The 19,288-nt window shown below is 55.3% G+C and overlaps 1 protein-coding gene across 4 annotated transcripts; it reads left to right on the top strand.

The window, feature by feature from the left end:
• Window positions 1-3,285: 3,285 nt before the first annotated feature.
• Window positions 3,286-8,097, top strand: Hrh3 (histamine receptor H3). 4 transcript variants are annotated; one of them, XM_076571330.1, is made up of 5 exons: window positions 3,286-3,657; window positions 4,670-4,836; window positions 6,110-6,513; window positions 6,658-6,870; window positions 7,534-8,097. In XM_076571330.1, exons 1-5 carry the CDS (start codon window positions 3,408-3,410, stop codon window positions 8,060-8,062), a joined length of 1,563 nt encoding a protein of 520 aa, XP_076427445.1. In that variant the 5' UTR covers window positions 3,286-3,407; the 3' UTR covers window positions 8,063-8,097. The 4 variants fall into 4 exon arrangements, with proteins under 4 accessions (XP_076427445.1, XP_076427444.1, XP_006976107.1 ...); XM_076571329.1 differs by having other exon boundaries at window positions 6,110-6,870; XM_006976045.4 differs by lacking the exon at window positions 7,534-8,097 and having other exon boundaries at window positions 6,110-7,138.
• Window positions 8,098-19,288: the final 11,191 nt, after the last annotated feature.

The raw sequence follows: 19,288 nt of genomic DNA, 5'->3' as shown, positions 1-19,288 counted from the left end.
CTCCCATGAGCCTCCAATGTGGACAGTGCATTTCACTAACATGCCAGTCACAGGGTACACTCGGGTGGATGTCTGCACATGATACACAAACTGTCATGTTCATCTCACATGCATCCACATGGTCCTGGATCAAGACTCTCTGTCCCCATCAACAGGCCTTTCTCTCCAAGGTTCTTGGCTCACCAGGACACTGGGCATTGCCTCTGGTCTTGTGTTTCTTTATCTATACAAGGCTCTCCCTGAGAGAATCCACCAGGGTAGGGTGCCACATAGTGACCTTCCCTATTTATGCATTGCCTTGATCCAATCAGGGCCAGCTAAGGTCCTGTGCCTGTGTGCCCTCCACACTGGTGTCTCTGCTGGCCTCAGGACCCTCCATCTCTGTGCTGAACCAGAACTATGGCCCTTGAGAGGGTGAACTCTAGGTCTGTGTGGCCCTACACAGGTGACTCCACATAGAGCAGAGGCTCTCAACCTTCCTAACGCTGCGACCCTTTAATACAGTTCCTCTTGTTGTGGTGACCTCCAACCATAAAATTATTTTGTTGCTACTTTATAACTGTAATTTTGCTACTGTTATGAATCATAACATAAATATCTGATATGCAATGCAGAGGGGTCACGACCCACAGGTTGAGAAACACTGACATGGGGTGTCTGGGGACTAATGAGGTCATGCATGCAAGCAGTGAGTCTGGCCTATAGGGGGCACACATCACCATCAGCCAGTGTCCTTATCAAACCTCTGGGCTAACTCATCCTCCTACCTGCTGTTTCTGGCCTCCATTTTTGGAGAAAGATTTCCAGGCTCTGAGAGGTGGGGTAGCTTCCCCCAAGATAACACTGCTGAACCTTCAACGCTAGGGTCTGAAGTGACCTTGGCTAGGTGTCCTTATGGAGCTTGGCATCCTCAGAGTTCCTGTGAGGGTGCAGGGAGCTGGCCTGTAGAACATGGGCATTTCACCTGCTCTCCGTTTGTGCTGACCATCCCATTACGCCAGCACCATAGACAGCTGTGGGGCAGTGGGGCTGAACTGTGTCCACCCAGCGGCTGGCCAGCAGGGAAATGCCCTTTGTCCCAGGTGGTTCCCTGGGGGTGGGCAGCAAGTCGAAATATCTATGGAGGCCTGGACAGGAGCAGCTTGTGAAGAGTGGGTCTCCATGTTACCCAGTCCTGAGTTCTTCAAAGGGTCCCAACCTCCACTCGTGATTGGTGGGCCAGGTCAGAGTGATGACCAATACCTAGAGTAGTTCAGAGTGGGGCTGGGATTGGCTAAGACTTTACAAGAATTTTTACAAACTTGTATTGGCTATCTCCCTCAATCCTGTGTCAAGATGGGGACATTGAAGCTCCAGCCAGTAAATGTCATCTAGGGGTACCTCTAAACTCCCTCTAACTCTGTCTCCTGAGGACTCTGCGAATTCTGAACATGTCCAGTTTGACTCACTTTGTCAGAGGTAGTTGGAAGAGCAGAACTTTGGGGAGGTGCTGGGTAGGACTGAAACTGAGCTCTGTCCAGCAGCACTTCAGGCCACAAGAGGGCTTGAAGGGCATGCTTGAGGTGCCCACGAGGTCAGCTGGAGCTTCTCACCCATTTCCAGGACACATTCTACTTTGGCCACTAGTTAGGTGCCTGAACCCAGCACAGCTTCTGGAGAAGTCAGTGTGGTGCGGAGGGGAGCCTAGAGGCTCCTAAGAGCAGATCAGGGAGGGGTTTCTGGAGAGGTATGTTGGAATCCACCCCTCCCCCACAGAAGCTTCTTGGGTGAGACTGTGGGCCTGGGGTAGGGGCTCCTGGGGTAGGTAGCAGCCCTGAGGCTAGAACAAAAGAATGCCTGTCCCTACTGCCCCAAGTTTTCAGAGGACCACTTTGGTTGGGGGGAGGGGCAGGTTCCCACATGACCAGCAGCTGACTGTCAGTGTGGGGTGCTTGGAGCAGTGCCTGGGGTCCCCCTCCCCCACACTCACACAGCCTGCAGTTCTGTCCGCTTTGAGGCATCCACTGATGTGTGCCGCTGGTGACAGAGGACAGTCGCTGCTTCCCTCTCCCTCGGGCACTGTTCCCTGTCTGCTGTCTGATGTCTGACTATTCGTGGGTCCCAGCCCGATGCTGGGTAGCTGTTTTCCTGACTATAGCTGTCTGTGTGTCAGAGCGTGGGTGTGTCTGTCTGTCTGCAGGGAGCCTGCTAACTCTGTCCTTGACCTCCAGTATCTGTGTCAGAGGAGGGGGCCGGCCCTCCTCCTCCCCCTCCCGTAGGCACTAACGCAGCTGCCACCACCCTGACTGCACCTAGAACTCAGTGACCTCACTTGTCCACTGCAGCAATGACCACCATACTGAGCTGTCTCAGAGGCATTGGTGGCCCGAACCACGCTGCTTTGTGGGTCGCCCCTCCACCCAGGGCTGCCGAGTCCTGTGTGAACGTGCTCAGCTCTGGGCTGGGTCCGCTCAGGCTCGTTTTTTCCCTTATGTAACTCCACATCTGTGTGCGCCTTGCAGGTCACCCTGGACCCTGTTCTGAGCTCTGTCTAACCACGTGGAGACTGAGACCCACAGTTCTGTGCATAAGAGGCTGGAGAGAACCTCTGTCCCGGGCGACTCTTTCAGAGACCCCTCCCCAATACTTCTTTGGACATTTCTTACCCCCAGAATCCTACTTGCTCAAAGCAATATGCGAGAAGGAACCCTGGGGCGTAAGTTCCCCAGAGCTGGGGTGCAGCCCTTTCCCCACCCCACCCGCGCCCTGTCCCGGAACCTCACAAGCTCAGGGGCTACGGACAAGGGTTGAGCAGGGATCACCAGTGCCGAGGGCACGAGGATGGACGGATAGCCAAGGGACCAGCTTCTAGGTGCGACCTCAGACAGGGTCTCCAACCCTGTGGTTGGTTAGTGACCCGGCCGGGCTCTCCGCCAGCCACCGTGAGCACCTGGGCAGGGTCTCTAGTCGGCCGGCGGGCACGCGGCGCTGTCCGTGGTGCTGCCCGCGCCGGGCGGGGCGGAGGCGGGACGGAGGCGGGGCGAGGGCGCCAGCCAATGGCGGGGGCTCTGCGCGGGGCGCGGGGGGCGGCGGGCCGGGCGCGGGGCGCACTCGGCTGCGCGCTAAGCTCGGGGTGCACCGACGCTCCCCGGGCGGCTGGAGCTCGGCTTTGCTCTTGCTGCAGCAGCCGCGCCGCCCGCCCCACTCGACTCAGATTCCGACCCCAGCCCCCTCTGCACCGCCCTCCGGGACTCCAACCTAGGCTCTCATACCCGGCCCCGCGGACCATGCTCCGGGCACCCCCCGGAACACCGGGCTGGGTGAAGAGCAGGCAAAGACTAGGCTCCCGAGCAGGGGCCCCACCCGGCTGCCCTTCTTTCGGCCCGCACCCTGCCCTGTGTCCCTGAGCGGTGTGAGCCTGCTGGGCCATGGAGCGCGCGCCGCCCGACGGGCTGCTGAACGCGTCGGGCGCTCTGGCCGGTGAGGCGGCGGCCACAGGCGGGGCGCGCAGCTTCTCCGCTGCCTGGACCGCTGTCCTGGCTGCGCTCATGGCGCTGCTCATCGTGGCCACAGTGCTGGGCAACGCTCTGGTCATGCTCGCCTTCGTGGCGGATTCGAGCCTCCGCACCCAGAACAACTTCTTTCTGCTCAACCTCGCCATCTCCGACTTCCTCGTGGGTAAAGCCCCCAGACCCCGTCCGCTGCCAGAGTCCAGGGGCGCGGAGCCCGGGCTGGGCAATGGGGCTTGGCGCTCCGACCTGGGGTGGCTTCTTAGGGTCCGGGCCTGGGGAGGGAACCTCTAGAAACCTTAGGGTGGTAGGCGCGGGTGAAGTTCTTCGCCTTCCGGGGCACAGGACAGGGCCTGGGTAGGAAGGTCCCTGGGGAGGCTGCCCCAGTCGGCGGGAGCTCAACCAGGCGCAAGGCGCAGCAACCGCGGGTGCAGCGCTGGCTCCTGCGCCGAACCAAACAAAGGCAGCGGCGCCGGACTCAGGCTTCTGTGAGGACGCTGGGGGGAGGGGACATGGAAGGGGTATTTGGGGAGCTGTGCTGGGGAAGGGGACCGTGGGGGAAGGCGGGGGTGAGATGAAGGAAATGCTCTGAGGAGATCGTTCTCACGTGTCCAAGCTCTGCTCCCGACTGGGGGAGGGGGAGCGGGGCACGCGGTGGGGGCCCGGAGCGCCAGACACCTGTTGGGGCTGCGAGCTGCTGCGTCTCCCAGACGCTGGAAGCCGGTTTGGGCGGCGAGAGCGGCTGGCGCGGCTGCAGCCAAGAACCTTTTAAGCCAAGAGAAAAGCTTTCTCGGTTTTTAAGCTGAGAAGGGAGGCGGTCCAACAGCCAGGGTAGGGATGGATGATTGGCTCCAGTACCAGACAGCCAGGGAGGACATATACCCTCTTGTCCTCCTTTTGGCGGTTGGTAGGGTTGGCAGAAGCCCAGGTTCTGGGTCCAGAAGTCCTTAAGTGGAGGTCCTTCCTCCTGCCTCCAGGTCCAGGAGACATCGGTGGTCTGGAGATTTTGTGGAGGCTGGAGGCTGGCAGTTGCTCAGTTGTGGGGGAACAGGGTAAATAGGATTGCTGGTCCTAGAGAGGCGGCTACCCTATGAGGGCCAGGTTTTGCCCTCTCTCCATGTGGTCGGGCGGTCTGACCCCAAGTCCTGAGCCATGGTCCCACCACAGCTGCTCTCCTCTAGGTGCCTTCTGCATCCCATTGTATGTCCCCTATGTGCTGACGGGGCGCTGGACCTTTGGCCGGGGCCTCTGCAAGCTGTGGCTGGTGGTAGACTATCTGCTGTGTGCCTCCTCCGTCTTCAACATCGTGCTGATCAGCTACGACCGATTCCTGTCAGTCACTCGAGCTGTGAGTTCTGGGATGTGGGAATTGGCATTTACTCTGCGTGTTGGGGGCACTGGACAGGGAATGGCTGCAGGCAGATGCTCCCTTTTGACACGTAAGCCACTTTCAGTGACCATTAACTGCCAATAGTTGGAGCACGGGACAGGAGGTTAGCTTGGAACCCCACAGTCTTGCAGGAAGGGGCGTCAGTGCACAGCCCCTATCCTGGGCAGGTCTGGGACCCCTGGAACGGAAAGAGGGTCTTCGTCCTCCCCACTTTTCTGCACACGGAGGTGTACGCACATAGCCCCAGGAAGGCCGGCCACAGCTCCTAGCTGCACAAGCTCCAGTGGTGTGGAACGGGGCCCCAGCAGCTCTTGCTTCACCTTCTCTCCTTGATGGCTCCCTCACCTCAGGCTTTATCAGGGGGCATCCTGAGGATCGGCTTGCAAAGAGTACCAGCATGGAGCCCTCTTGAACCTCCCTAGGTCCCTTCCATCCCTTGAACCACCGAGAGAGTGGTGCAATCACAGGGCTATTGTGATGGGTGCCCCAGTATAGAGCTGGCATGTGGCAGGTGTGCCCTAGACCTGTGGTTAGCACAAGCTCTGATTGTTGGTCTTGTGCTTCCCAAGGTGGCTATCAAGGACACTTCTTCCAGCTTTCCCACTGAGGCTCCATAGCAGGATCCTTGCCCCTCCTGCACCCTACCCCTTGTTTACTGGTTGCACTTGGAGGTTAGACGTGCTGTGTCTTGGAAAAGACGAAATGGCCCCACCTTCTTACCTTTCCTAGGCATTCTCCTTCTAGAAGAGGAGACAGGGTTCTTAATTCTTGTGTGTGTGTGTCGGGGGGGGGGGGTCTCCAGCAGTGGGCCAGCAGTGGGTTCCCTCTGTACTCCCCGCTCCAGTACTGGAGAAAGAGACAGGGCAAAGGCCTTTCCCCTCCAGCACAGCTAGACACTGAAGATGGCTCTGGCCCTTGTGAGAAGCAAGAATCAGAAACAGTTGTGTGTGGCTCCTGGGTGTGGTAAATGCTAATCTGGGTGCTAGTGATGCAGTAGCCAAAGGCAGGACCCCATGGAGCTTGTCGCTGGTGGGGGATGGTAAAGAGGCAAGATTCTGGTTGGTTGTGGGAGGCTGGGAGGCTCTGGGGGAGTGTCGGAGCCTCGGCCAGGGGAGGGCTTATGGAGAGAAGGAACACGGCACCTTGCCCATGGCAGACACGGAGGCCCAGAGAGTGTGCCCAGCTTCCAGCCCGATGTTCCTGACCTCTTGATGTGTACATCCTCCCGCAGGTCTCCTACCGGGCCCAGCAGGGGGACACACGGCGGGCAGTGCAGAAGATGGCGCTGGTGTGGGTGCTGGCCTTCCTGCTGTATGGGCCTGCCATCCTGAGTTGGGAGTACCTGTCGGGTGGCAGCTCCATCCCCGAGGGCCACTGCTATGCAGAGTTCTTCTACAACTGGTACTTCCTCATCACGGCCTCCACTCTGGAGTTCTTCACACCTTTCCTCAGTGTAACCTTCTTCAACCTCAGCATCTACCTGAACATCCAGAGGCGCACCCGCCTCCGGCTTGACGGGGCCCGTGAGGCTGGTCCAGAACCCCCACCTGACGCCCAGCCCTCGCCACCTCCTGCTCCCCCCAGCTGCTGGGGCTGCTGGCCAAAAGGGCATGGGGAGGCCATGCCGCTGCACAGGTATGGGGTGGGTGAGGCAGGCCCTGGTGTTGAGGCTGGGGAGGCTGCTCTCGGGGGTGGCAGTGGTGGGGGCGCTGCTGCCTCGCCCACCTCCAGCTCCGGCAGCTCCTCGAGGGGCACTGAGAGGCCACGCTCACTCAAAAGGGGCTCCAAGCCATCAGCGTCTTCAGCATCCCTGGAGAAGCGCATGAAGATGGTGTCCCAGAGCATCACCCAGCGCTTTCGGCTGTCACGGGACAAGAAGGTGGCCAAGTCTCTTGCCATCATTGTGAGCATCTTTGGGCTCTGCTGGGCTCCGTATACACTCCTAATGATCATCCGAGCTGCTTGCCATGGCCACTGCATCCCCGACTACTGGTACGAGACGTCCTTCTGGCTTCTGTGGGCCAACTCAGCTGTCAACCCTGTCCTCTACCCGCTGTGCCACTACAGCTTCCGCAGAGCCTTCACCAAGCTCCTCTGTCCCCAGAAGCTCAAGGTCCAGCCCCATGGCTCCCTGGAGCAGTGCTGGAAGTGAGCAGCTGCCCTGCTCCTGTGCGGCTGTACCCTTGTATTTGTTTCATGGGCAGCCCCAGGTGTGGGCCCTGCCTTGTCCATGGCCGCTCTAAACGCCATGATAGCCTCTTAGATCATCAGCCCTGCAGTGGGGCAGCCTGGCAGGCTGGCTAGGGGCCCTCACTGGCGGAACTGGAGCATGCTGGCTGGCTCTGCCGCCACATTCTCCATCACCCCAGAAGAGACAATCCAGGAGTCCCAGGCATGCATCCCACCTCCACAGACAGCGCAGTGCACACTTAGTGGCTGGTGTCCTCTCTAATGCAAACCTTGGTGTGTGCTCCAGGCTCCTGCCCCAGCAGTGTGCCCTGCATGTGCACACAACTGCCGCACACCCACCACACACTGCAACTCTTCCCTCTCCCAGACAACCTGGGGATGATGCCCTTTGCTGCCTTTGTCTCTTGCTTAAGCCCAGAGCCTAGTTCCTTTAACCTTATCCCTTCAACTCTTTGCCCGACAAAGTGTCAAGTGCCCCAGGAACCCTGAAGCCTTTCTCTGCTTTTCCATTCTGGATGTTTTCAAGGAAGATGGAAGAGAAGAAAACACGTCTGTGAACTTGATGTTCCTTGGATGTTTAATCAAGAGAGACAAAATTGCCGAGGAGCTTGGGGCTGGATTGGCAGGTGTGGGCTCCCACGCCCTCCTCCCTCAGTGCTGCAGCTTCCGGCTGAGCCGCCGAGCCAGCTGCTTCTGCCCGCCCCACCCCCAGGCTTGGGACGATGGCCCCACTGGCAGGGATGCCTGCTCTGCTGGCCAAGCCTGCCCTGCTTGCCCATCTGTGCAATCAGAATTGGGGGTGGGTGGGTGCAGGGGTTGTTGGGTAGAGAGCTTCTTGACTGCCCCGGGGGTCCTGAGGCGTATAGGGGAGTCAGCAGAAGAGCAGGCTGGGGATACCTGGGAGGACCGCTTTGCCTTGTCCCGTGTGCCCACCTCAGGCCTCTGCATGCTCTGCTGTCTTTGTGCCCTGGTGTTGCTGCCTCTGCCAATGTGAAGACACAATAAAGTGTATTTTTTTATTGGTGCTGACTTTTGAGGACTTTGTGGGAGTAGCTATTGTTCAGGGTTCCAACTGGAGGCCCCATGGAGACAAGAATGTGACCTTGGTATTCCAACTGGGGAACTAGGTGGGAGAAAAGCCAGGCTGTCGTCCCAGGGTTTGGTTCCCACAAAGGACTCTTCCCAGCGGTGCCCTATCACAAAACTCAAGGGCCTGTAGGGGCAGAGACCCAGCTTCTGCCCCTTTTCCAGGTGGGTGGCATGGTACTGGAATGGCTCACATGTGCCTTCAGAATCCATCAGTGTAGCCAGTCTGTTCCAAGATAGTTGCTCAGCTTTCTTGCCAGAAATCATTCATTGTCATGGCTTTGACCTTACAGGCTGGTAGCCTGGCTGTGTGCTGGCAAGACACAGGCCCCAGGAAGAGCCTTAACCATGCCTCGTGCTTCAAGAGAAGCTCAGGAAAGTGGTAGCAAAAGGGCTGGTGAGACCAGAGAGCACTTCCGGGGTCACAAGGACTGCAACCGGCCTTGAAGGGACTGAGAGATGCAGAGGCACCATCCCGGCAAAGATCTGGCAGTGGGCTGTGGTTGAAGGCTGGGCACAGTAGGAGGAAGACAGGATGGAAGGTGAGTGATGCTGCCTTCAGTGGACAGCCTTATGACTAGCCTTACCACCCGGAACAGGACAGCCTGGCCCTCCTGTTACCTCACCACGACCTCGATCTTCAGAGACTTCACCTTTCCTCCTCTGAGCAGGGAGGGAACTTGTCACCATAGCCTCACGGCCAGGCACCATGGGGTCATCACTGTAGTGAGGGATGCCACACCCAAGCAAAGCTCCATGGCAGCTCAGGGCCACACAGAGGAAGCAGCCATGAAGCTTTGCACCTTTCTTGTGTCCAGATGTGCCCTCCCTGCAGCTGCACCTTTCCTGTGTCCAGATGTGCCCTCCCTGCAGCTGCACCTGCACTTGTCTTTCCCAACTGCTTGACAACTCCCAAAGGGCAGACCCTCCCCTCTTCTGTCTTTCTCTCCAGAATTGAGGGAGATCCTCTGGGCTCAAGCAGGACCTTCTTCCTCAGTCAAATCACTCAGGCTCCTCCTCAGTCGCTAGAGTACATAGTGAGCCTGGGGTTCTGGACCTTCCTTTGTAGTCACCGCCTTCTCCGCCTCACTGGCCCACCTGGGCCCTGTCCTGAGAGGTTGGGAGTGGCAAGAGCGGATGCCACCTTCGTTGCTCAGCACTTCCCCATCTTGTCCCTGAGAGCCGAGAGGTTTTGTGGCTCCCCCAGCAGGCTGGCACTAGCTCCCTCACCCTTCACTGGGCCTGGCCTCCCGGCGGGTGTCTGTCCCCAAAGCCAGGAGTGATCTGGGGAAGGACAAAGGACTGCTCTCTCCAGCGACGGGCACTTTCAGCACAGCCAGCGCCCAAGCTGCCCCTCCACCCGGCCCTACTAAATGGCTACAAATTGGAGGATAAAAGCACAGGCTTTCAAGCAATTTTGCCTTCAATCTCTGGGAACTGCCGCTCCCGGAGTCGCTGTGTGAGGACGGAGGAGGAGAGAAGAAAGACACGGAGTCTATTGGTCCCGAGTCTGCAGCAAACAAACAGGCGGAGGGCTTCTGCAATTCCAGCTGCTCTCACAGTCCTAGCCTGGAGGACACCGAGCTCTGCTGGAGCCCAGCAGTGCAGCTGCTGTTTACTGAGCACCTACTGTGTCCTGGTGCCAGGGAGCTAGGTTGCCAGCAGAGCAGCACAGATGTGGGCCCTGAGCCAGAGGGAGAGGACCCCTGGGATAAGCAGTACAAGATCATAGTTGCCCTGAGTCTGGGAGGAAGACCAGCTATCCAATAGGGGGACAGACATCTACTTGGGTTATAAGTCAGGGCCATGACCAGGCTGAGGGCCACCTGGAGGAGCGGGGCTGACACCAGCAGGGTCCCCTGGGTGCTGACACTGGCTGCACATGTTCGTCATCTCTTCACCCTTGACACTGACTCTGAAGATGCCCCACGAGGAAAGGTCCTGACACATACTACCTGGGGACCTTCCCAGACTAAATGAAGAGCCTAAGCTACTGGGGGCCCCATCAGGTAAACCTAGTCCCCTCCTCCACAAAAGGAGAAATGACCCAGAGCCAGGGCTGTGAGTGGGGATAGCTGGGGTCTCCTTGGCAATGCTTCCAGAGTCCTGTTATATAAAAGTCACATGATTGGTGACCACCTCTCTCTTCTCCATCCTATCTCAGTGCTTTTGGATAGGTTTCAGGGTGTGTGGAACCTTTCACCAACAGTTAATGGTGCTCGTGCTGTGTGCTAGCCAAGGTAAGCACCTGTGTCCTCATAGAGCCCCCTCAGTACTGTGCACAGTCTTCATTCTGAAGATGCTCCCTATGTCACACATCGGCAGTTGGCAAGAAGCCAGCCTCTGAAGCCAAGCCTGATGCGGAACCTACATTCCTTCCACTCCATCGCTTCCTCACTGAGCAGTTACTGTGCTTTAGATACCATGGGATGGCAGTGTCTGAGCTGGATCCTTCTGCAGGACTCTGTCCTTCTGGAGGACAGCATCCAAGCTCCTATCATCTGAGTGTGGTGGCTCGCAGGGGTTATCCCAGGATGGGAAAGAAAGCAGGGTGTTTGAGAAAGATTCTGTTGATCTTAACACAAAGAATTTGTTATTGAGATTTTGAGATGGGGTTTCATGTAGCTCAGGCTGGCTTCCCATTCATTATGTAGTCAAGGATGACCTTGAACTTCTGATCCTCCTGCCTCTACCTTCTGGTGATAGGATTCTAAGCATGAACCACCACATGTGGTTTTATGTGGCACTGGGAATGGAGCCCAGAGCCTCAAGCATATCAAGCAAACACTCACCAGCTGAGTTACCCCTCCAGCCCTCAAAACACTTGCTGAGTTGGGTGGTGGTGGTACACACCTTTAATTCCAGCACTCAGGAAGCAGAGGCAGATGAATTTCTGAGTTCGAGGCCAGCCTGGTCTACAGAGTGAGTTCCAAGATGGCCAGGACTACACAGAGAAACCCTGTCTCAAACCCCACCCCCAAACAAACAAACAAACAAACAAACAAACAAAAAACACTTGCTGGGCACTCACTGTATGCCCTCCACTGTGCTGAGACAAGAGGTCAGGAAAGCAGCCCCTGCCTTCCCTAAGCAGCAGATGAGTCGGTGGTGTGGGGAAGAAGAGAGGAACAGTGGAGTCAAGGCTCAGTAGCCCAGGTGGCAGAGGAGTGTGCTTCAAAGGGACACCAGGACTTTGAGGCCAAGAGTTGCCCGTCTCCTCAGCAGGTCTGTGTTGAGTCTAAAAGTAAAACCTAGCCATCTTAGGGAATACCCAGTCCTCTGCCTGACCATGCCAGCATGTATGAGCATCCAGGTCGGGTGGGTGTTGGGGGGTCCTAGACTCTGCTCCTCTGCAGCTTGGGTGCAGCAGCTTGGTTTGGGGTAGCTAGGCACCAGCATCACTCAAACATGCATCCTGGCAGGGCTCCCCTGCTGCCCCTGGCCCTTCCACCACCCGTCAGCAGGAAGTGGCTCTTGGGTTTCTGGAGGCCTCTGTCATTACCACAACTGCTCTTCCGCTGGCAGTGCCCGCACCTGCTGTCAGTGGGTAGTGCCACCCTAACCTGGCATCAAGTGCTTGGGTCCCACCTCCCTGCAGGAAGACAAACTTCAGGGGGTGGGGACTGGTTTGGGGGGCACTGTCTGTACCTGGAGGGGCCACCTTCCCACTGCTTCTCTGTCTCAACTCCACAGTGGGGCAAGCGCAGGATCAGGAATGGTAGGATGGGGAGTCTAGTCCAGACTGGCTGTTTCCTAGCTGTGTGGCTCTAGTAGGTCCCTCAGCCCCAGGACCAAAGAGCCCTTTCTTTCCCTGGGGTCCAATAAGGACAGAGGGACATCTGATGTCCAAGCCTTATGGCACATTGATGACCACAACTGGGGTGGAGACACAAGGGACCCTAGAAGAGGCTTTGGCTGTGTAGAGGCCAGGGAAACCTCCCTGTACCTGAAAGGGTCATCATGGACTGTGACCAGACCATAATGAAGCCAAGGACACCTTTGGGCAGTTACACCATGCTCCAGGCCATACTCTGAGTTCTTTTCTTTACCTCTAGTTCTCAAATAGAGTGACTTCTATTATTCTCATTTTACAGATGTGGAAGCTGAGGCACAGGGGTTAGGTGGTTAACATCTCACAGCTGGTAAGAGGCTGGGCCACAGCTGGCTCCTTCTGTGATTACTTCTCCAGTTGTTTAGCACCCAGGGCTACCTTCTTGTGCCTCTCGTGAGCCCAGCCTGATAGGCCCTGCTCAGGAGCGGCGTTCTTCCCCTCAGAACCAGTCCTTCCTTACATTTAGTGCTGTGGAGCCACAGCATCCTGCTTTAGATGACCACTGAGTCGTCACCTGGGAGGTAGAGGCAGGAGGTGCAGAACTTCAGGGTCATCTTTGACTGCAGAGTGTGTTGAAGGCAGCTTTGGACACTTGGGGCTCTGTCACACAACAAAAGGAAACGAAGAAGGGCAGCCAGGTGTGGCTTATGCCTGTAATCCTAGCACTTGGTGGGAGAAGGTAGTCTAAGGCAGACCTTAGGTCTGAGGCTAGCCTAGGCTATAGTGAGTTTCTGGACAGCCTGGGCTACCTGTCCCAAAAAATACAAATAAATAAATAAACCAACAAAGAAATAAAGGAAGCAAGCAAGCAAGCAAAGAGAATAAAGGAAGACCTAAACCCACTGGCATCTGGGGCATGAGGTGCCTTGACATGAGCTACAATGGGCTTGCACAGCTATGCTTGGGCTCTCTTTGCAACTCACATGGCCTCTCTTGGGCTGGTCCGACTCATTGCCAGTGGCTTTCTTTAGCAGACAGTCTGTATTTCTGGCATCTCCAAAATCCTGGGGGCTCGGCTCTAATTTAGGCTTCACATTCACAGCTTTACCTATTGCCTCCTTGCAGGACTTTGGTTCTTAGGCTGTTTTCTCCTTTAGACAGGGCCTTCCTCTGTAGCTCAGGCTTATCTCAAACTCATGACACCCTTCTGCCTCAGTCTCCCAAATGCTGAGGTCACCATACTCAGCCCCAAATTTTTGATGTAAACATGGCTAAAAGTAGCCAGCAATATTCACACCACAACCCTGAAGGCTGAGATTTGATTAACTAGTCCTTTATTTTAAAATTCACCCTCACATAAAGTCTCAGGGCATGGCATAACGTAGGTGAATTCCTGTCCAGAATATATGTGAATGACGTCTTGTGCAAACCCTGTAGTCTCCATCTCTCCCTGAAATATCATCAGTATAATCTTTTCTACCCACTTCCTATCATCATTCTGCTCCTGGGAGCTCCCACCAGAATGGCGTGGTAGAAGATGAACTCACAGAGCTTGGCGGTGCTGTACAACTATAATCCATAGAGAGGAGACAGAGGCCGGACGATCTCTCTAAGTTTGAAGCCAGCCTCGTCTACATAGTGAATTCCAAGTCATCAAGGCTACATGGTGAGACTCTGCCTCCAATAAACAAACTGAGATTACTGACCCAGTAATTACTGACCCAGTGGTTTACTCTTTTAATCCCAGCACTTGGGAGGAGGAGGCAGGAGGATTGCTGCAATATAAAATCAGCCTGGGCCACAGAGAGAGACCCTGTTTCAACAAAAGGGAACAAGACGAGCCCACCTTATTCCATCCGAGGGCTTCTCTAGCCCACACCTCCAAACTTCCAAACTCTTCCTATAGACCAGTTGCTCTGAGCGCTTACAGGCTGGGTGGTCACAGTAACGACCTCACTTCTCTGGGACCAGTTTCTTGTACGAGTTGCATTGGTGTCACTCTAAGAAAACAGCTGAGAAAAGCGACCAGAGGGAGGAAGGACTGAACTGTTCCGAAGGCTTAGTGTGCACTCACTCCACCTTACAGCTGGGCAGACAGCATTAAGGAGTGTCATTTTTAGTAGCCAGGAAGCAGATAGAAAAGAAGGCTGCAGCCATGTATAACTTCAAATGTCCCCCAGTGCTTTAAAGAGACATTTCACATTCACATCATAAAAGGGAGACACAATAATGAGAAGGAGGATCCACGGACTTTCTCCAGTTCCATAACCTAGGCTCAACACCCCTTACCGACTGTGAGCTCCACCCACTCCTCTATGGCCCCATGGCTTGCACAAATGAGGCTCCTTACCAGGGAGTGCCACCACGAGGGCAGGTGTCTTCGTGGAGGATAGCAGCTGCCGGACCATCCCATCAGACACTAGGAAGGCAGTGGCTGCGAGCAGCTTCTATCCCTGGACTGCCTCCCAGGCTCATCCTCTCAGCAAACAGTTCTGAGCACAGCTGAAGACCAGGTGACCACTGCAGCTGGGCCCTCTTCCAGAGCTGCTCACTAAACTCTTCCTTTTGAGGTTTCTGCAGATCCACATGCTGTGGTATGTATAAAGCTCCATGTGCCCTTTACCTGGTTCTCCGTAGAGCCTCAGGCAGGATACCCAGTAGCTGCTGCACCTTCAACCAGGAGACTGGCATCTTTTACCCATCCCATATCATGCAAGAGCAGGTGTGTGTTCAGTTCTGCTTGGCTAGCCTTGCACTGTAGCATCCCATCCACTCATCCTCAAGAGCCCGTTCAGTGGCATAAAGTGTACTCACATTGTGTAGCCATCACTGTCCACCTCAGGAACATGTTTTGTTTCTAGACAGGGTTGATGTATAGTCTAAGATTAATCTTCTTACCTCAGTCTCTAATTGCTGGGACTATAGGTATGTTTTTCTATTCCTGGATCTCAACAATGCTTTCATTTTCTCACTAGTGCTCGACACAGGCCAGACATGAAGTTCTAAGTTGCTTTTCACACATGTAGACTCTGAGGACCGCTCTTGCTGCCTGCCCCTGACCATCTGGGCTACTCCTTTAGTTCCAGTGGTCAGTTAGGATCTTGAGGACATCTGCATTTAGAGTGGTATCCTTAAAAAGAGAACAAGTTGGGTGTGGTCTCCCACACCTGGAATACCAGTGCTTGGGAGGCTGAGGCAGGAGGATTATCCGTTTGTGGTTATCCTGAGCTACACAGTAAAACCCTGTCCACAAAGGGGGACAGGGAGGGAAGCAGGGTAGAGGGGCAGGGAGGCAGTGGCCCATCAAGATGGAAGTAGGTATTAGAGTAATACATGCACAAGTCAAGGTCATCTGGGGCCAACTCTGGAAAGACCCTTCCCAGAGTCTTAAGAGGGAGCAAGGCTCTATGCCACCTGCCAACCCTGATTTCTGGTCTCATTTTATGTGTAGACAGCTCATCTTTGCTCATACTACTTCTTGGGACTCTGCTGGACTTCTCCACCAGAGGAGGTGCAGGCTGGGCTATGTGATGGGCACTGTGGGGCCCAGATAGCAGAGTGAGCTACAGGGCGCTTGAAGGCCCAGTCAGTGTCTCCTTGTTGATCAGGGCAGACACAGGGTACCCAGACAGGAAGGGTGGGAGCCAAGCACTACTTACGAGCAGCAGCAGCCAAGGTCCCATGCCATCTGCTATCCAGACACTTGCTGCTCATGACTCAAATCATCATGGAGGAAAACCTGATGAGGCTCTGACTGGTTAGGAAGCCTGCAGCACCCCTCAGTTTGCCGAGGCGTTTTCTGTCCCTCGACACAGGATGAGCGTCTTCCTGCTTCTATTTCAACAAAAGCAGGAAAGAAACAGGGTAGGGGAGTCTCTGTGTGTAGAGAAGGGAAGTGGAAGAGGGACGTCTGCAATGCTTTGACAGGCCTGGTAGTGGCTTTGAGGACAAGCTGACAGCAAGGGTCCCTTCCTTGTGTGCTCCTGAAGCTCTACAGGAGCTGGAGGCTAGGCTCCTGGAGCAAAGGCGTCAGGTCTGAGTGGGGAGCAGAGCCTAAAGCTGGGAAGGGGGACTCTGTTCCCCAAATCTTGGTCTCCATTCTCAGCCCTGCTTCCAGAAAGTCCTGGGAGTAGCCAGGATGCAGAAGATGCCCATAGGCAATCAGTGACAGATGACTGTCAACAGGAGACAGATTGTGGAGTCCCAGTAAGGACAGGCTATACCCCACAGGCAAATGTGCCAGAAGAGAGCACCCAGGAACAGAGGGAAGCTGGCTTGCTGTGCTGTCTGGGAAATGTCACTAGTCAATGGGGACAGATGTTGGAAGACGGGAAGAATCCAGAAACAGAAGATTGGGAAACAACACAGGGCAGATGTGTGCTCCAGACAGCTTGCCATAGCGCTGCAGCTCCGCCATGCTCCCTATGTCCAGACTGGGCTACTGAGGGGAGAGGCCAGCAATATCCCAAACGGTTATCAGAAGCCCAAACAACTCTTTGGAAATGGCCAGGAGAGAAGCATGGAGTTCAGTTTAAGGCAGGGCAGGGCTGCTATCCTTTCAAGTGAAGAGGAACCCATTTAAGCCTGGGACTTGTCACTTCATTCATCCCACAACCATACGCACTCATTAGGTATCTGTTGGGGCCAGACCCCTGAAGTTTCTGGGGAACAGCCTATAACCATTGGCCCTGTACTGGAGGCAATCACAGCCCCATGCTGCCTGTGACCCTTCCGTGATGCAAGGCAGCAGTAACCACCTCAGAAACGGCACAGTAGGCATCTGTTAAGATGCTGCTGCACAGCCGGACATGGTGGCCCATGCCTTTAGTCCTAGCACTCGGGAGGCAGAGGCAGGTGGATCTCTGAGTTTGAGGCCAGCTTGATCCACACAGCAAGTTCCAGGCCAGGGATACACAGAGAAACCCTGTCTCAAAACCTTACCCACCTTAAAAAAATGCTTCTGCTACTAGGTAACTGGCCATCTCTGGCTCCTACTTGTGGGGAATCCAGTGGAGGTAAGTAAGTCTGTGGGAACAGAAGGTGGACTGGGGTGTGAGCAACCAGAGAGGGGGAATTCCAATGCAGATAGTTTCTTCTGGGGATGGAATTGTGAAGAAAATAGGTAGTGGGGATGGTTGCACAACCTTGGAAGTCTTACACAATGCAGTGACACACTATTAACTATTTTTTATTTTGTTTTTGAAACAGGGTCTCATGTAGCTCAGGGAGGCTTCAAACTAGAACTAGAACTGAGGATGTGACCTTGAACTTCTGGCCCTCCTGCCTCCACTTTCCAAATATGACTACAGGCATGTGCCACCCCGGATCACTGCTTCATGTACTGCTGTGGATGGAGCCCAGAGCCTTGCATGTGCCAAGCAAGTGCTTTGCCATCATGCCACACCACAGCCTGAGATAGCACGACCTGTTTTTCTTTTAAGTATATGGGTGTTTTGCCTGCATGTGTGGCTGTGCACCATATGCATGCAGTGTCCTTGGAGGCCAGAAAAGAGGGCATTGGATCCCCTGAAACTTGAATTGTAGACTGCTGTTAGTTGCCAGGTGGGTGCTGAGAACTGAACTCAGGTCCCCTGGAAGGACATCCAGTGTTCTTACCAGGTGACCTGCCAGCACCCCCCTTACTTATTTTGTGTATGGGTGTTTCCCCTACATGTATGTGTGTACTGTGTGTTTGCAACAATAGTGTGACTTTAAATGAGCTTCTTTATGACCTACAAACACTCCATCCCTGAACCAATGACAGACCAGGTGCCATTGTGCAGAGACTAAGTTCTTCTCTCCAAGAACACCAGCTGGGGAGGAAACCAGCTTCAGAAACAACCCTCCTGGGCTGGTCCCAGGGTGATGAGCAAACATGCTCTGGGGCATGGTCCTGGAGCTGGCTTTTTGGCGTCAGCAAGACTGTACCTCAGTAGCTTGAATGACTGAGTCCGGGCCAAGGACTGTTGGTGGTTCCAGGACACATGGCAGCTCTGAGGGGTCAGCCCACCTTCAGGCTCTAGAGAGGCATTTTGAGGTCTCTAGAGCACAGCGGCCACAAAGATGAAAGCCAGTGGTGGATAATTAATGCTCTCAGGCTTGGCCTGACTACAAAACCCTTTTTGGTGGCCTGAAAGAGAAAGCCACAGACATGAGACCCGCCCTGGCCTCCAGAACGCCAGGACCTTTGAAATTATAAGACATTAGAATAAAGCTTCACAGAAAAGGACCCTGTGTTCCAGCTGCAGATCAAAACGGAATTGCTCCCGAAGGCTGAGGGCAAGCTTGCTGTTGAAGCAGCCCCACCCCAGCATACAGAGGGACACTCGTCCATGTGCCAGAAGCATGACTAACCTCACTCCGGGCAGAGGTCTCCTCAAAAGATGGGGCTGCGCATTCCATCTGTCTCCTCATTGCACTGCTAAGGCCCTCAAGGCCACACTAAGGCAAAGCTTCCCTGGGGGAACGTTCTGGGACATACGGTCCCCGCCCCGTACCTCCTGGGGTCACCCTCCAAACGCAGTGCTGGGGGGGTAAAGTGGTCCTTGCTGGGGAAAGGCTGGTGTTGACTCTCAGGGCAGAGTGGTGGCAGTACCTGCCACCAGGGATAAGGACCCTGCCATTCTTTCATATGCCCTGCTGAGCTGAGGCCACCTATCAGGAATAATGCCAGAAATTCAAGGTTCACATCTCCTTTGGTTGACAACTTGCTGGCGCATCCTTGATGCACAGCCAGAGGCTGCGTGCCTGGGTCGGATATTGGGTGCATTCAGTCGTGAAGCTCAAGGCTGCCTTGGTGTTCAGCCCCCACAGAGCTCAGCACAGCGTTGTTCTGGGAACAACGGGGAAGGAGCTGGCCCTTGCTGTTTTCCTCAGTCAGCTGGCACTGGAGAACAAAGCATGGCCACTGCACCCCACCTCCCTGACATGCTAGCACAGTAGATGGCACCAACAAGGCTCTGCGGGACTGTGGGCAGACCCAGCCCCACAAGAAGCCAAGGCTGCTGTCGCAAATACCGCCATGCACGAGAAGCCCAGCCATGGCTCCGCTGCTCTGTTGCGTTTGCCCAGGCCGCCTGGCAGCAGTGTTTGCTACCTTCAGCCAGCAGCACTGTCCTCCTACTAATGAGGTGTTAATTAGCACAAATGAGTCAACCTCGGCAAACCAGTCAGCAAGGGTGACAGGCGTACAAGCACTGGGGAGCAGTTCAGGTACCAGGTGGCACAGAGTACCCATCACCCTAGGCCAGGGGGTGGGGGCAGTCAGGTGGCACAGAGTACCCATCACCCTAGGCCAGGGGGTGGGGGCAGTTCAGGAGTGTGCTCCAAATTGGTGTGAAAACAAAGACATTGACACGCTCA

Source organism: Peromyscus maniculatus, chromosome 4 (assembly GCF_049852395.1).
Source record: "Peromyscus maniculatus bairdii isolate BWxNUB_F1_BW_parent chromosome 4, HU_Pman_BW_mat_3.1, whole genome shotgun sequence".
Classification (NCBI taxonomy): Eukaryota; Metazoa; Chordata; class Mammalia; order Rodentia; family Cricetidae; genus Peromyscus; species Peromyscus maniculatus.
This window is presented reverse-complemented; position numbering and strand designations above follow the sequence as displayed.

Excerpts from the sequence above, each read along its gene's own strand:
- Hrh3 (XM_076571329.1), top strand. The coding sequence starts at position 3,408 with ATGGAGCGCGCGCCGCCCGACGGGCTGCTGAACGCGTCGGGCGCTCTG. Across the intron at positions 3,658-4,669 it reads CATCTCCGACTTCCTCGTGG|GTGCCTTCTGCATCCCATTG; the intron begins GTAAAGCCCCCA and ends GCTCTCCTCTAG. Across the intron at positions 4,837-6,109 it reads TCCTGTCAGTCACTCGAGCT|GTCTCCTACCGGGCCCAGCA; the intron begins GTGAGTTCTGGG and ends ATCCTCCCGCAG.